General features: G+C 38.8%; 1 protein-coding gene across 2 annotated transcripts in view; it reads right to left on the reverse strand.

Annotated features, from left to right (window-relative positions):
* itga9 (integrin, alpha 9) overlaps window positions 1–16854 on the reverse strand; it is a 371784-nt gene that overhangs the window by 122343 nt on the left and 232587 nt on the right. For both annotated transcript variants that reach the window (XM_043688825.1, XM_043688826.1), the window contains one exon: window positions 16337–16489. In XM_043688825.1, the coding sequence (XP_043544760.1) occupies window positions 16337–16489 (153 nt within the window). The remainder of the gene's footprint in view (window positions 1–16336; window positions 16490–16854) is intronic.

The raw sequence follows: 16854 nt of genomic DNA on the forward strand, positions 1-16854 counted from the left end.
AAATCATTCAATGTTTCTGCTTCCACTGTCTTCAAAGACAGAAAACTCCAATCATTGCCACTCACCACATAAAAGAAGTTTTTTTAAAATTCATTTATGGGAAATGCTTGTCAGCCACTTGACCAGCATTTATTACCTGTTCCTAATTGCCCAGAGGGTAGTTAAGAGCAAACCACATTGCTGTGGTTCTGGAGGCACATGTAGGCCAGAACAGGTAAGGGTGGCAGTTTCCTTCCCAAAAGGACATTAGTGAACCAGCTGGGTTTTTCCAATAATGGATTCACAGCCATCAGTAGACTCTTAATTCCAGATTCTTTTCTATTGAATTCAAATTCCACCATCTGCCATGACAGGGTTTGAACCTGAGTCACCAGAACATTATCCGAGTCTCTGGATTAACAGTCCAGCAGGAGGACCATTAGGCCATCTTCATCACGTTCCTCCTCCGCTTCTTGTTCAAATCCCTCAATCTGTGTCCCACAGTCATTATAAATCCCTTTTTACAAACAAAAACAAGCGTGTACATATTTGCAGTTCTCCAGGGTGCAGGCACCACTCCTAGATCTAGGAAGGATTCAAACATAATGGTCTGTACATCCACAACCTCCACCCTCAGTAATCCTGGATGTATCCTTGTTGATTCAGGTGATTTATCAACTTTAAATATAGATATCCTAGCTAATATCTCCTCTTAGTCAATTTTTAACCCACCAATTATCTCAACTAACCTTTATTTCACTGTGAGTTGAGCAGCATCTTCTTCTTTGATAAAGAGAGATGAAAAGCATTCATTTGTAGCTTAGCTGAGCATGGAAATAATTCCACAGAGGCTGGGATCCCATCACCAAGTCAGCCTTTGTTTACACATGGAGAGTCCTTGACACTGATCCAGCTCTGTCAGAGTCAGCTCTCAGACTGATAAGGATGCCTGACACTCCTGTTCTTTTTTTCTTCTGCGGTAGTGCTTATTGTTTCCCCAGCACCCATGGTGTGTGTGTGTGCAGGTGTGTGAGACAGCGGGAGACACAAGATGCACGAATCTTTATTCAATTCCCACCACCAGGAGGAAAGGAAAACACCCGGGTGGCCAGTGACAAGCAGTGCCCTTCAAACAGTGAAGGGGAGGGCAGGGATTAACACTCCTGTTCTTTTTTGTCAACCAGAGCTCCCTGATTGGACCAGATTAACAGCCAGAGTCAGGGAATTCATTTTATGAGGTCCACTTGGCTGACCTTATTACCATCACTACAATGACAATTTATGTATAATAGAGGTAAATCCTGGGCTGTGACTGCCTGACCAAGATTGTGAATTAAACTATGTTTTTTAACTTAAGGTGAAACCAAATGCCCAAGAATGGGGAATGGCAGGATGTTGATCTGAACTCCATTTGACAACAGGCCTGCATTAATGGGTTGACATTTGGACAGTGGGCCAGGTCTAATGCTATTGAATTATCAAGTGTGAGCTTCAACATTTGGCACAAAGGGAGAAGCAACTGACCTTGCTACCTGCAGACACAGACCTAGGCAGTCAGCCTGAAAGTAACTGCTACAATGCCAGGTAGAAGGAAAGGACTGCCTTTGGATTAATCATAAGTACAGTGCTGGTGCAGACAGAACTTCTATTCAAAGAAACGAGGCTTAATGTGGGGAGCTGAAGAAGAATGAATCTTCAGTGGGTGCCTCACTACATTACTGGCAGCCCATTCATGTATGCTGTGAAGAAGATCCTTGTTTTAAAGGGTACTGGAAGATTTCTCCTGGTGGTTAGAAGAAGAGAGCCTGTTGAGTCAAAAGGAAACTTTTTTAAAAAAAACTTCAAACACTAGGTTACTTATCTACTGAAAATAAAGGTAAAGGTAATGTTGCCATTGACCAAAGGCTGCTTTCCAATTATAGACAGACAACTGGACATGGTTTAACCTGAGGGGCACTGCACATGAGGCGAAGGCCAAAGATGAGAAAATGGAACTTCCCTGGCAAACTCAGACTGGAATTGAACCCATGTAGCTTGCATCACCCTGCTTCCCAAACCAACCCATCCAGCCAACTATGCTAACCAACCCTTTTAAAAACAAAGGGTCAGTTACCTTGTGTTTTATTTTGCACAGATTCTCTTGGGTTTTTCAGGGATTCAAATTCATTTTATTCAGGAAACGTTCCATCAGATTGGAAAATACCAAATAAGACTCTTCTATTCAAGAAAGAAGGGAGACAGAAGCTAGGAACCCTTGGGTCTGTTAGCTTATAACAGAGTAATTTGAAAATCTGAATGCAATCAGGTAGCATCAACATGGTTTTGTGACAGGTGAATCACCTTTTATTAATTTATTAGCATTATTTGAAGAGGTCACAAGCATCACTGATAATGAAAAACTGTTGAATGTACAGTGCTATCCAGGATTTTCAGAAGTGCCATATCAAGGTTAGGGGTAGAATATTAGGCTGAAAAGAGGATTGGTTAGATAATTAGAAGAGGAGGGTTGGTCTAAGTGGATTATATTCAGGATGGTAGGATGTAACAAGTGAAGTGCCACAGGAATTAATGTTGAGGTTTTAGTTATTTATAGTCCATACAAATGTCTTGGATAAAGCAATCAAAGGAATGGTTGTTAAATTGGGGTGGCACGGTGGCTCAGTGGTTAGCACTGCTGCCTCACAACACCATCAACCTGGGTTTGATTCTGTGTGGAGTTTACACATTCTCCCAGTGTCTGCGTGGGTTTCCTCTGGGTGCTCCGGTTTCCTCCCATAGTCCAAAGATGTGCAGGTTAGGTGAATTGGCCATGCTAAATTGCCCGTAGTGTTAGGTGCATTAGTCAGGGGTAAATGTAGGGGAATGGGTCTGGGTGGGTTGCTTTTCGGAGAGTCGGAGTGGACTTGTGTTGGGCCGAAGGCCTGTTTCCACACTGTAGGGAATCTAATCTAATCTAATCTAAATTTGCTGATGATATGAAGATATGCAGGTAGGTAAGTGACGACGGAGTTTGTAAAGGTTCAGAGAGGTAAACTAAGTGGGCAAAAATCTAGCAGATTTTATTGAATAATTCAACAAGCTTGAGGGGCCAAACAGTTTCCTCTTGCTTCTAATCACAGTTATACAGTAGATGTAAAGCCTTTCCAGCAGCATATATCTAAGTAAATTCACGAGAGCATTAAAACATTCCAGTACTCACAACAACATTTACAAATCCCCACCACCCAGACAATGCTAACCCCCTTCCTCATCACCAACCTCTCCTCTCCATGGCTCCTCCCCAAACCCATTCTCTTGGTTCACCCTCTGGAATCCTGGCACCTGTACAATCAATGTCAGAAGAGTCAGCATTGCCACAGAGTGATGGGGTGAGGTCAGGTTGAACATATTATTGGATGGTTATGGCATGAGGGAAGGGGGAAGAATGTTGTCTGGGGTGAGAGGGTGAGGGATAATACTGTTCAGGGAGAGGGAATGGATGAGGGAGAACATTGCACGGGGTGAGGGAGACGGTGAATAATGTCGGGAGTAAGGGAGCAAGGATATTGTTTTTGGATAGGCAGAGCTTGTTCATGCTGAACCAAAAATATCAACCATGGGATAAGTAACATTCATTGTGATTGTCAGGCCTATGCTCAGCACCAACAACTAAACAATTTGTACTTAAAGCAATAGAATATTCGAAGGCACTTCATGGGACAATTATGAAGCAAAGTATGATACTGAGCAAGTTAAAGACAATATTAGGGCAAATGTCCAAACCCTTTGTCAAAGGCATGAATTTTAAGAAGTGACTTAAAGGTTAGGGGTAGAATATTAGGCTGAAAAGAGGATTGGTTAGATAATTAGAAGAGGAGGGTTGGTCTAAGTGGATTATATTCAGGATGGTAGGATGTAACAAGTGAAGTGCCACAGAAATTAATGTTGAGGTTTTAGTTATTTATAGTCCATACAAATGTCTTGGATAAAGCAATCAAATGAATGGTTGTTAAATTGGGGTGGCACGGTGGCTCAGTGGTTAGCACTGCTGCCTCACAATACCATCAACCTGGGTTTGATTCTGTGTGGAGTTTACACATTCTCCCAGTGTCTGCGTGGGTTTCCTCTGGGTGCTCCGGTTTCCTCCCATAGTCCAAAGATGTGCAGGTTAGGTGAATTGGCCATGCTAAATTGCCCGTAGTGTTAGGTGCATTAGTCAGGAGTAGGAGGAGTTTTTCTAGAGATTAGGGCCTAAGCAACCAGAGACATAACCACCAATGATGGAGGAATTAAAATTGGGAATGTTCAAGAGACTAGAATTAGACTAGCACAGATGTCCTGGAGGGTTCAGAAACTGGAGGAGATTACAGAAAAAAGGAATGGCAAGGTCATAGAAGGATTTAAAAACAAAGATTAGAACTGTGAAATTGAGGCATTGTTTGAATAGCTACTTAAATGATCTTTAATACCATGTAAATTGAGCCTTTTGGTTAATGAAATAAGGGCAAAATTGTGGTCAGCGTGGCTCAGCTCTGATCAAGGCAGCTTTAATTGAATAACATTAGGAAACGAGCTCAGATGAATAACCATTACATTTACCCTTTAATAGAATGGCGGTGGGAACAGAACTTACTTTGTTGGAGCAAGTGTCATTAATTTGCTATCTGCAGCGCAATAAGTGTTCAGACAGTTCTGAACTTGTATTTCAATAAATAAAGCATTTTGAACTAAATTATTAACAAGAATCAATTCTATTTAATATCTTAACATTCCTTGTTTTCAGATTGGGTTGCATTTGTCATTTGTAAAGCCAGGCATCTCACTTAAATCATGTAACAACACAATACCCTGTACTAAACAAGTTATGCTAGATTTCTAATGCAAATATCCTCAGGGCACAAGATCATCTGGACAGCATATTGAACACTAAGTGCTTTTTTTAAAAAAACTTTTAAGTCCTTCTATTAATGTTTTAAACAAAAGGACGGAGATCAATACTGACAATATTTCAGCTACAGCTAAACAAATTCAAGTATACCATGGAAATTGACTAACATCTTGAATTTCCTCAATTACAGTAATTATGAATCAGTTCATTGTAGGTGGGCAGTTCTCAGCGTTAGTCATGCACTGTTCACTTTCAGAAATTGGAATTTACATCTGTATGTTGTTACATGTTATATCCAAGCAATTCTTATTCTAATGCAAAATATTTTTATTCAAGAATCTGTCTTAGTTGAGTCAGAAGAATTTACACAAGATTGTTTAAAACATCAGTATTTTGTTTATCCAGTGTGTTAAATTGTTAATAAATGATTCTGTGCCTCAGAGTGCCAGGCGAGAGCAGCCCGATAATAATCATAAGGTGTTACGATACTTTATTGTCACTTTGGCATGAATGTGAAGAGGTGCTACCTGAGCTCCTCATCCACTAATATCAGTGGTTATCATACCTTCCGCAATGTGATTTCCCAATAGACTTGAGTTATACTTCAATATAATGTAATTCAAATCAGAACTGGCACTCTTTCAAAAATGTTGACAAGATTGTAAAGATTTTAGGAACATTTTAAGGATGTGAATAGGTTTTTTTTAATGTCAGCAGAACTGAAGACACTCTCATATTCAGACGTTGAAGGCTTGTTATTAGGAATAGTACATCTCAACAACAACTCACATTTGAATAGTCTTTTAATATAGTAAAGCATTCCAACATGCTTTACATGCTGTACAATGCATTTACTTATGTGTCAGAGATATGTGTGTTCCATTAGCTGCATATTTAGCTGTCAGCCTGATGTTTATCAATTAATATTGTAATCGTAATTTACAACCAGAGTTGCATTTTTAGTTGCAATTTAAACCACCAAATTCTCTAGTGTGTTTCCCTCTGGCAATCAGCATTCAACTTCTTCCTTCTGCATAGAATATTTATTGGCATTAGTCCCTTGATATAACAACTAGAGAATCCCATAGTGAATATCTATGCTCGATGACCAAGTTTTCACTTGCCAACAGTATATTACAAGATAGATAATGGACAGGGCTGCAGAGAATATCTGATAGAATGAAACCAGGAATGAGAGGCAGGCCAGAGGAGATTCACTCAGTTGATCCTGGGTATGGAAGGATTTTTTTTTATGAGGAGAGGTTGAGTTTGAATGCATTACAGTTTAGGAAAATGAGGTAAAATACAAAATACTTAGGGGGCTTAACAGGGATAATGCAAAGCAGTTATTTCCCATTGTGGGAGAATCTAGGATCTGAGGGCATAATCTCAGAGTAAAGGGTCATCTATTTAAGGTACAAATGAGGGGAAATTTCCTTTCATTGGGGTGAATTGTGAAGGATGAATCAAGAAATTCCTTGGAGCATTTTTGACTCCTCTGAAGTTACTTTTCCACAATTGCAGGTCTGGAAAAACAGGCAACATTTCATAAGGAAGGATTTTAACTTTGACAAATATGAACAATTGTGGGAACAAGCAAGCACCTCAAGTTATGGTGCATACCGATGGAAGACACACTCTATCCCCAAAAGAAAATTATGTACAAAGTTAAAAGTGTTTAGATGTAGCATGGTGAGGGTGAGTGTGTGTTTCCTCTTGTCTCCTGCTGAGGTCGAAGTGGGAGACCAAGAAACCCTCATGATTAACCGATAATTAAACTCTCAGCTCTGCTGATTGTATCTTGCATAGAGTTGTGTAGGATAGCATGATGAAATTATGTAAGCCTCAAATTATGAGAGTTATTTTACCCAAATATTTTGAGTCACACAAGAACTTCCATGGGCCTTGCTGAAAGATTTCAGCCAAGACCATCCTTAATTCAGTTGTTAAAAAACAGCCCAACACCTGATACTCAAATCTCCTCTATGTGCAAAAGGGAAATACCTGATCTCCATTCAACAGTGCTCTAAAATTATCCATGAAATAGAACCATGGGCCAACTTGGGCTTATCTTTAACTACTGCTTATGTCAATTTTTATCCAATAAAGTCTTTGCAAACATGGATCCATTGGCAAAATACCCTCATACTCAGGATTTCTCAAACTACAAACATGAATAGCATAAACATAAAAATATACTTATTGCACTCAAAATAAACACTGAGGTAATGAGAACTTATGTATGCTCAGGAAGAAGAAAAGACAAGGTTACACGCAGAATTCTAAACAATAATATGGGGGTGGAGGCAGAGTCAGTGTAGAAGCTTAGCTGCCTAAAAGTTGAATTAGGGCTACTGTGTAGCAGATGGAAGTTCAAATAATTTACTTACTCATCTCAAGGGAAAATACAAAATCTAAATTAAAAGGGTCCAAGATGGAAAAACTGTTAGAGAGAGGTTTAATTGACCATAGGACACAGAAAGCAGTGGCAGAGGTGATGTGTGATGGTCTGGTCAATACTGTCAGTAGTTCACTGAAAAAAAAGTGTCAGAAAATAGAGATAAGTGTTCTACTTTAAAAAGGGATCAATAATTATAATCTAATAACCACAGATGAGTGAATTAAACTTTGCGAGAGGAACTTAGTTAAAAGCATCATTAGCTTTGCTCATTATGATCACCTAGAATATTTCATGTGATAGAGGACACATAACAGAGCATCATGATATGTATATAACCCAGCTGTTCAAAGTCATTAGAACAGTATTTTGGGGAGGTACCGTGGGCATTATCTAATTGGATTTTCAAAATGTTCTTGATTATTTTGGAACAGTCCTTTTGAAAATATTTATATTCCACGATTTAGGGATCACAAATAAAAATTGCCTAATTCTACAGGACATGAATGTGGACTCATTGAATAACTGACATGTGCCCTTTATACTTTTGTAAGCAATTCCTCTTGCAATGAATGGTAACAGCCTATTAGCCTTCCTAATTACATGCTGGAGCTGCGTACTAACCTTTTGCAACGTATGCACCTGAATATTCAAATGCTTCTGCATCTCAAAGCTCTGTAAACTCTCACCATTTAAATCTTTTTTTTGTTCTTTCTGCCAAAATACACAATACACATGTTTCTACATTATATGCCATTTTCCAAATATTTATCCACTCATTTTATTTATTCATATCTCTTTGCGAGTCCGTTTAGTTTCTTTTCACAACTTACTTTCCTATCCAGCTTTGTGTCATCAGCAAATTTAGCAACTATACCTTTGGTCCCTTCATCCAAATTATCTTTTTTTTAAAATTAAAATTCCAGCACTGACCCCGTGACACACCACTCATGACATCTTGTCCCATTTATGCCATACCTGCTTCCTGTTAGCAAGCCAATCGTCTATCCATAACCATATATTACCCCCTACAACAAGAGCTTTTATTTTCTACAATAACTTTTGATGTGGTACCTTATCAAATGCCTTTTGAAAACTGAACCACAGAAAGGCTACTGGTTCAGCTTTATCGACTGCATGTTACCTCCTCAGGGAACCTCAGGAAATTGCTTAAAATTGATATCCTTTCACTCTGCCTGATTACCTTGAGCTTTTGTAACTGTTTTGTTATGATGTCCTTAATAATAATAACTTCAACATCTTCCGTATGACAGATGTTAAGCTAACTGTTCTGGTTTCCTGCTTTCTGCCTCCATTTCTATTGAATGAAGGAGCTACATTTGCTATTTTCCAAAACTTCCCAGAATCTAGAGAATTTTTGAAAATTAAAACCAATACATCAATTATTGTTCGAAACAATTTTTTAATTTCCTAAAGTGAACTCCATTAGCAACTGGGATTTTGTCAGCCTGCTGTTCCAACCATGTGCTCTACAACCTGGCTTCCTAAATTCTTCTCTGTTGTGTGAAAACCATCATTGACTTACAGATCTATCACTCCAACTTTCCTAATTTACTGTCCTCCTCAAATGTCCTATACCCTTCAATATTCAAGTCCTAATCTCTGCCATCCATCAGACCATGCTTATTTAGATCTGCATCACCAAGTCATTTGTTCTGTTTTCAATGCTTATGCATTCAGATTAATAGCCTTTAATTTCACCACTTTATTACTGTTGTAATATCTAGCTTTATCTGTTGATTTACTTTTAGCCTTATGCTCTCTATTTCTGCCATGGTCTCTTTATAATTTCCCATATAAGTGTCTCCCTCTCTTGTCTTATCCCTATATTTTGACTTATCGCATCTTCTCAAATTTGATTCCTTACTCTCACTACTTAAGAACATGAGAACTAGGAGCAGGAGTAGGCCATCTGGCCCTTTGAGCCTGCTCGCCAACCCCCTCAACTCCGGAATCAACCCAGTGAACCTCCTCTGCACCCCCTGTGGTGTCAGTACATCATTTTTCAAGTAAGGAGACTAAAACTGCATTGAGTACTCCAGGTGTGGCCTCACCAGCATCCTATAACAGCTGCAACATGACCTCCCTGCTTTTCAACTCAATCCCTTTAGTAATGAAGGACAAAATTCCATTTGCCTTTTAATTACCTGTTGCACCTGCAGACCAACCTTCTGTGATTCGTGCACAAGGACACCCAGGTCCCTCTGCACAGCAGCATGCTGCAATTTCTTATGATTCAAGTAATAGTCCTTTTTACTGTTATTCCTACCAAAATGGATGACTTCACATTCATCCATCTGGTAGACCTTTGCTAACTGGCTTAAACTATCTATCTATATCCCTTTGCAAAGTTTCACAGTCCTCTGCACATTTTGCTCTACGACTCATCTTAGTGACATCTGCAAATCTTGACAGACTACATGTGATCCCCAACTCCAAATCATCTTGGTAAATTGTGAATAGTTGCAATCCCAACGCTGATACCTATTCAGTGCTATGGTCATTTCCTCACATCCCATTACTAAATCCCCCTTCTCATCCTCTAAAGGACCAAAGTTTACTTTAGCTGCTCTTTTTTTGTTTTATATATTTACCGAAACCTTTGCTCTCTGTCTTTATATTCTGAACTAATTTTTTTCTCATATTCTATCTTACTTTTCCTTATAGCTCTTTTTTGCGACTTTCTGTTGACCTTTAAAGCTTTCTCAATCTTCTACCTTCCCTCTGATCTTGGCCAGTTTGTAAGCTTTCTCTTTCAAATTAATAGCCTCCCTTATTTCCTTAGGCACCCATGGCAGATTACACTTTTTCCTACAGTCCTTCCTTTTCACTGGTTTAACATTTAAAAATATTTAAAACATTCCGTCTACGTTCCTAGTTACATGGCTCATTAGAACACTGGTCCTGGCAGAGTTCAAGTGTATACTGCCCTCTGGTACAGCCCCACTTTCCCTTATTCTCTCTATTTCTGCCATGGTCTCTTTATAATTTCCCATATAAGTGTCTCCCTCTCTTGTCTTATCCCTATATTTTGACTTATCGCATCTTCTCAAATTTGACTCCTTACTCCCACTACTTAAGAACTTCAAAATACTGGTGTCAGATCCCCATGAATGAGAACCCACTTTTATCACTCTGGTCTCCAAGCTCCTTTCTCACTTACTCTATGCCAGTTTGTAAATAGCTCAGGTAATTATCTAGAAATTATTAAATTTAACATTTTGCTTCTTACTTTGGTGCCTAGCTCTTCATCTTGACTACTCAGAACTTCTTTCCTTGTGCTACCTATGTCCCTGGTATCTAGATGAACCCTGCAATAAGTAGATAAAAGCAAAATACTGTGGATGCTGAAAGGTATGGAGAATATTAGAGAAACACAGCAGGTCCACCAGCATCAATAGAGAGAGAAATAGAGTAAAGATTTCGAGCTCGATATGATTATTCTTTAGAATCACAAACCACAATAAGTGGATCCTACCCCTCTGACTGAGTTGCTCTACAGCCTTCAGAAGATCTCTAGAACCCTGGCACTAAGCAAGCAACCAAGCCTCTAGACTTTTGCTTTTATTTTGCTGCAGAGAACAGTATCAATCTTCCTCACTATACTGTTCGCTCCTTCCACTACTTTCCTATCTGCTTCCTCATTTAAGTGGCTTCTTGTACCACAATGCCAGGGTCTATTAGTTTATCCATTCCGCAGTCCTCACATTTATCTAAACTAGCTGAGAAGACCTCAAATTGACTGCTTAACTATAAATACTGAGGTACTTGCACTGGGTCCCCTGAGATGCCTTACTTATAAATACACCCACCTCTCCATGTCAAATGATGAAACGAGAAGACCCTAACTGAAAGGTGTGGCCACCTTGCTGGATAGAGTGCCCAGGTAACTTTCCCCTTCCCTGATATGTCACAGTCTCTGTTGTCCAGCCTCCAGCTCCAACTCTCAGGTGAAGCTGCTTAAGTTGCAAATGTTTGCCACAGACATGTTTGTTCTGATCGAGAAATCACAAATTGTGCAACTGCAAGCATCAATTGCCCTGCATCTTTAAGCCCTAATTTATATGATTATTAATTCTTTGTCTCTCACTAGCAATTATTGTACTAACTTGATAATGAAATCCAATAAACATTGTCACTTCAAAATAAGTTAAATAATGCAATATTTACTTTCTTTCCAAAAGGCATTCAACACAATGCCACACACTCAATAGACTTGAAGAAATATACACCTCCCTGAATAAAAGGGATGAAAGTAACATGGATACAAAACTGGCTGAGGGATAAGAAACAGCGACTAATCCCTAATAGGTATTTTTCGAGCTGGAAGAAGATTTGTAGTTGAAGTCACCTGTGGTCGGTATTAGAACCCTTACTTTTCCTGATATATATTAATGATCTACAACTTGGTGTGCAGGAGATAATTTCAAAGTTTGCACTTGATAAAAAATTTGGGAGAACTGCAAACTCTTAGGACAATGCAGGACTTCAAAAGCACATTGACACATAGTAGAGAGGACAGATAGGTGGCAGGTGAAGCTCAATGAAGAGAAGTGTGAATCAATTAGTAGAAAAGCAATTTATTGTCACTTAAGTGAAAAGTGTTTGAAGTGACCATATTCCAGCCCCTATATTAATAACAGAAATCATATATAAAAAAGTTAAGACAAAATCCAACTTTGCTCAATTCACAGCTCATGGTTTCACAAGGTCAAGGAAAAGACAGGAACCCACATTCTCCAATGCTGCAGAAAGTCTACATCGAAGCCCCTGAGTAATGAAATGTAGAGAGACTACAAAATAAGGGGTACTACTCTGAAAGATGTGCAGGAGCATAGAAACCTGGAAGTATACACACATAAATCAAAGGATATAGGACAGTAGAGAGAGCTGTTAGCAAAGCATATAGCATTCTAGGCTTCATCAATAAGGGTCAAGAGACCAACAGCAGGGAGATAATGCTGAGATTCAGGAAGACACCAGTTAAACTTAGTTCTGGGCATCTCACTATTGGAAGGATGTAAGTGCATGGGAGAGAAAACAGAAGAGGTTTGTAAGAAGGATTCCAGGAAGGTGACACTTAAGACATGAGGATCGCTTTAAGAATTTGAGATTGTTTGAAGAGAACATGAAGAGGCGATCTGATTGAAATTTTCAAAATCATGAGACACCTGGAGAGAGGGAATATGGAGAAACTGCTCCCCCTCCCAAACAGATCAAAAATCAGAAGGTACAGTTCTAAAGTATTTTACAAATGTAGCAAATGTGAAATGAGAAAACACTTTTTCACACAGTGTGTATTTAGGGTCTGGTATTCACTGCCAGGTGGTGTAGTGGGAACAGGTTCAACTGAGGCACTCAAGAGGACATTGTTTCTATTTAAATAATAATCCAATGTACCCGTAAAAAGCAGTAGATTAGCACTAAATTAGTGCAACAAGCAGACGCAAAAAATCAACAGCCTCTTCTGAAGTGCTACAATTCTGTGATTCTGCTAAAGTCACTTCAATAAGTCTAAGCTATGGAAATGCACATTGTTTTCAAAGTTACATATTTCTCCATTTTAGCATTTTACGCACAATATTTTATGTAAATTTTAAAGACTTCCTTGCCTGCACTCACAGGGAATATAATTTGTAATTTCTGTGCAATGGGGCACTGGTTTGAGAAATGTTCATAGCTATTCACATCAAGATGGATAAGTTACAAAATTGGACCACCCACCTCATCTAAATAATTTCAATGTAGGAATCTGAGTCTCCCACGTTCTCTCTATGGAGTGCTGGCAGCACAGTCAACCCAGTGAGTAGGGCTGGAAACATAGTTTCCTACTCACACAATAAAGGCAGCTTGTTTTATATTTAAAGACGAGTTTCTCTTAAAGGCAAGTTGAATAGACATTTTTGCCACATTAGAAAATAATGAATAAAGCAGAAGGATCCAGACAAGTGGTTGCGGTGTTGAATGTATCATTGCTCTGGCTTGCAGATGAGGACAGACATTATAAACCCACAGAAAACCAGGTAACTCTTAAAACCTCTCAGAATGGCACAGGAGTGTGTAGCTAGGAGGATCAATTCCCAAAGTCCAGATCTGAGATCCTAGCCGCATTAAATCTCATAAACCTAGACAGATCATGCATGACAATGATTATATCTTATCATGACATCCTCTATTCATTGCACCATTAGCTACTCCTGATATGCACTACATTCTTATCATTCATGCAGCACTAGGCCTTGAAATTCAGGATTCATACGTAGCATTAGATTTCCAAATCACTCTCTGACTCCTATCAGCGCTTCTAGTCTCTCTGAAGTATCTACATAAGGTATTCTTCCGTGCCAGGCACATCACAACATTATAACATTCACTGAAATTCTGCTTCTCTCTTTAAGACCAGATAGCACACAATGAAAGGAGCTACGTAGAGCAGAATTGACAGGAGACTGTCTGCATCTCTTGAGTCCCACAGAGCAGATACTTTGCAGTGGTGTCTGCTGCATCCAATATCACTGACTGCATTGGAGAGGATAGCATCTTTCTGCCTCTGTCCTTTCACTGCTCCCAGGACACATCCACCTTGATATTTGTATGATCAAAAGGCTGCTGATGGCATGACCATGAAACCTTGTTTTCCACTTCATCCCATCCCTGCTTACCCTACCCAAACTTTTCCCTTCCAAATTCTTATTTTCAGAAAGGCACAAAGTACTGCCTGTCTAACCTCTGGAGGGAATGGGAGGAGGATCAGCAAAAATTGCTTGATTTGAAATTTGCAGCCACCAGTATGAATATTGGCACTCATTGTACCTGGAAGGTTACTGGACAGACAGGATAAGAAAGTGTTGAGTCATCCAGGTATGGATATGTAAAGCTAGGTGTAAATGATGGATGCTAGCTCTCTCCAGAGGGCAAGAGCACAGACAAGTTCTCGCTGCAGAAGATTCAGATAAAGATATCATAGAGGCATGTCTACTGAGATGCTGGGTGTTTGACTGGCCTGCTCGACTTACCTCTGTCATGTTAAGGAGCATGGAGGAATTCTTGCCCAAGTGTCTTCACCCCATTTTAAATTGTAACATTCAGTTTATATCGCCTCACCTTATTCTTCCTACCAAAATGCATCATAAGCAATCTCATGTCTATTCATTTCACTAACCCATCTATGAGCCCTGAAATCTGTTACTATCCTCCTTGAAGTTTACTTTATTTGGAGTTTCATATCATCAAAATGTTGAAATTATGCCGTTAATATCCAAACCCAAATTTTAAAAAATCGTTGCTCTTAAGGCTGGAGAAAATTATTATGAGCTTCTTCTCATTAGTCTGAAAATCAAACATTTAAAGTAAACAAAACTCTAGCTAAACCAATTTTGTCACCATGCTGCCAATGTCCTTTTAGTTCCCCAAGTTTCAATTATGTAACCAGTTAATTATGTACTTTGTAAAAACGCCTTTTGAAAATACAATACACTACATCAACCACACTACCATCATCAACTCTCTCTATTACAATTATAAAATAACTCGATCAAGTTAGCCAAAACTAACCTCCCTTTTAAAAATTCACATAAAGTCCTGGTTATTAGCAAATAACTTTGCAAATGACAATTAATTTCCATGAATTATTTTCTCTAAAAATTTCCACAATTTGATATTAGGTTGATCGATGTGTAGTTTTCAGGTTTGTTAAAAATATCTTCAAACCAAGACTGATTTTAATGGGCCTGCTTCCCAATGGAGTCATTATTAATGGGATAACCCACAGCTTGCTGTTAGCTCTACTTCTGTTCATTACTTTTGGTACTGGACGCAGGGAATTTAACATGATTATTACATTCATACATAATATTCAATTGAGTAGTAAAGTCACGATCTTAGAAGAAAGGAATTGACTGAAAATTGGATTTGGACAGTGTATTAGATCAGAAGTAAACGTTTGCCTGGAAATGGAACATAGAAGAGCACCAAGCATGATCTCCAACTTGTCTGAGTAGGAGCCAGGCTTTATGATGATGGTTTGGAGATGATGGAAAAGAACAGGCCCAAAGGGCAACTGATTCGGGGCTTCAAAAAAATCACAAGCAAATTATATATAATTTGAAATGAGTGAGCCACGTAGAATTAAGGTGTCATCCATTTAAAAAGCAAAAAACTAATTTAGATGTATCGGTCTTAATTGTCTTAGAAAATTTGGGTCATCCTTACATTTACCCGATCACCTATGAAAAGTTGTAGAGAAATTGTTGACAAATTCCTGAATTGCCTCCATGCTTTTTTGCTCCTTCCAAGTGGTAAGGTGAGGTGGGATTGAGGATAGGTACATTTGAATCAATCTTGTGAAAACAGGATAAGTGTCCACAAGCCTGAATTTTCTTTCTCATCTGAAATACATAGTATATGTATGTGTGCTACATATTAATGTTAAGTTAAGTCAGTAAACATGATAGTACAAACATAAGTTAATTATTTTGTTGTAGAGAAAATCACGTGAACATTGTGAAGTAAATAATACACATCCCTTCACAATTAGATCAAAGGATAATTATTCAACAAGATTCTCCACTTCACAATCTATCCATCACCATTAAAATTATCCCATTATCCAAATTGTCCTTAGATCATTTTCAGCACTTAAATGGCTTCACACATTTTTCAATCAATTACACAGCAATTTCAACTAGATGGGACTGTAAGTGACTGTTTTGTGAATAATTATGAGATTTTCATTAACCCTTTGATCTCTCAAATGACTTTGCCAGGTTTTTAATTCATTCAAAACATCTGCTGAATTAATATCAGTGATTTATTGTCAGAACATCACTCTGTCAGAAAGTAAAACTTCTGATAAAGAATGATTCAATCAAATTCCAGAAGTTAAACACTGAGCTTATGATATTGGTTTGAGCAAAGAAAACCTATTACTGTTCTCAAGGGGTTACAGTGAATGGATTTGCCTGTTGCTGACCATGGTACAAGTCTGCTTAGAGCTTGTACTTTCCATTAAAAAAAACTACATAAAGAACAAAGAATGTGGCATCTGTTGTGCAGTAAAGTCTAAATTTCACCTGGTTTTGCTGAGCCAGTTTCTGTCCTTTTCTCCAGCGCAGGATTGGTTTTAAAGCTGGAAGCTCCTTCTCAGACTTGCCAGCAATGAGGTGCTTGCCCAAGTTGTATGTAACTTCAAACACAATTGGTGTTATCACATCCTTCACCTCCCGCTGTAGAAGAAAGCAAATTAAGAAATTTCTCAACAAGGCACAATAGGCATAAGAACAGAAAATGCTGGAAATACCCAGCTATTCTAGCAGCATCTACTTTGAGAGCAACAGATTTCCACCAAATGCTTTTGTATGGTATATCAGAAACCCCGGGGCTGAAAATGTGTTGCTGGAAAAGCGCAGCAGGTCAGGCAGCATCCAAGGAACAGGAGAATTGATGTTTCAGGCATGATCCCTTTTTCAGGAATGAGGAAAGTGTGCCAAGCAGGCTAAGATAAAAGGTAGGAAGGAGGGACTTGGGGGAGGGGCGTTGGAAATGTGATAGGTGGAAGGAGGTTAAGGTGAGGGTGATAGGCCGGAGTGGG

Source organism: Chiloscyllium plagiosum, chromosome 4 (assembly GCF_004010195.1).
Source record: "Chiloscyllium plagiosum isolate BGI_BamShark_2017 chromosome 4, ASM401019v2, whole genome shotgun sequence".
Lineage (NCBI taxonomy): Eukaryota > Metazoa > Chordata > Chondrichthyes > Orectolobiformes > Hemiscylliidae > Chiloscyllium > Chiloscyllium plagiosum.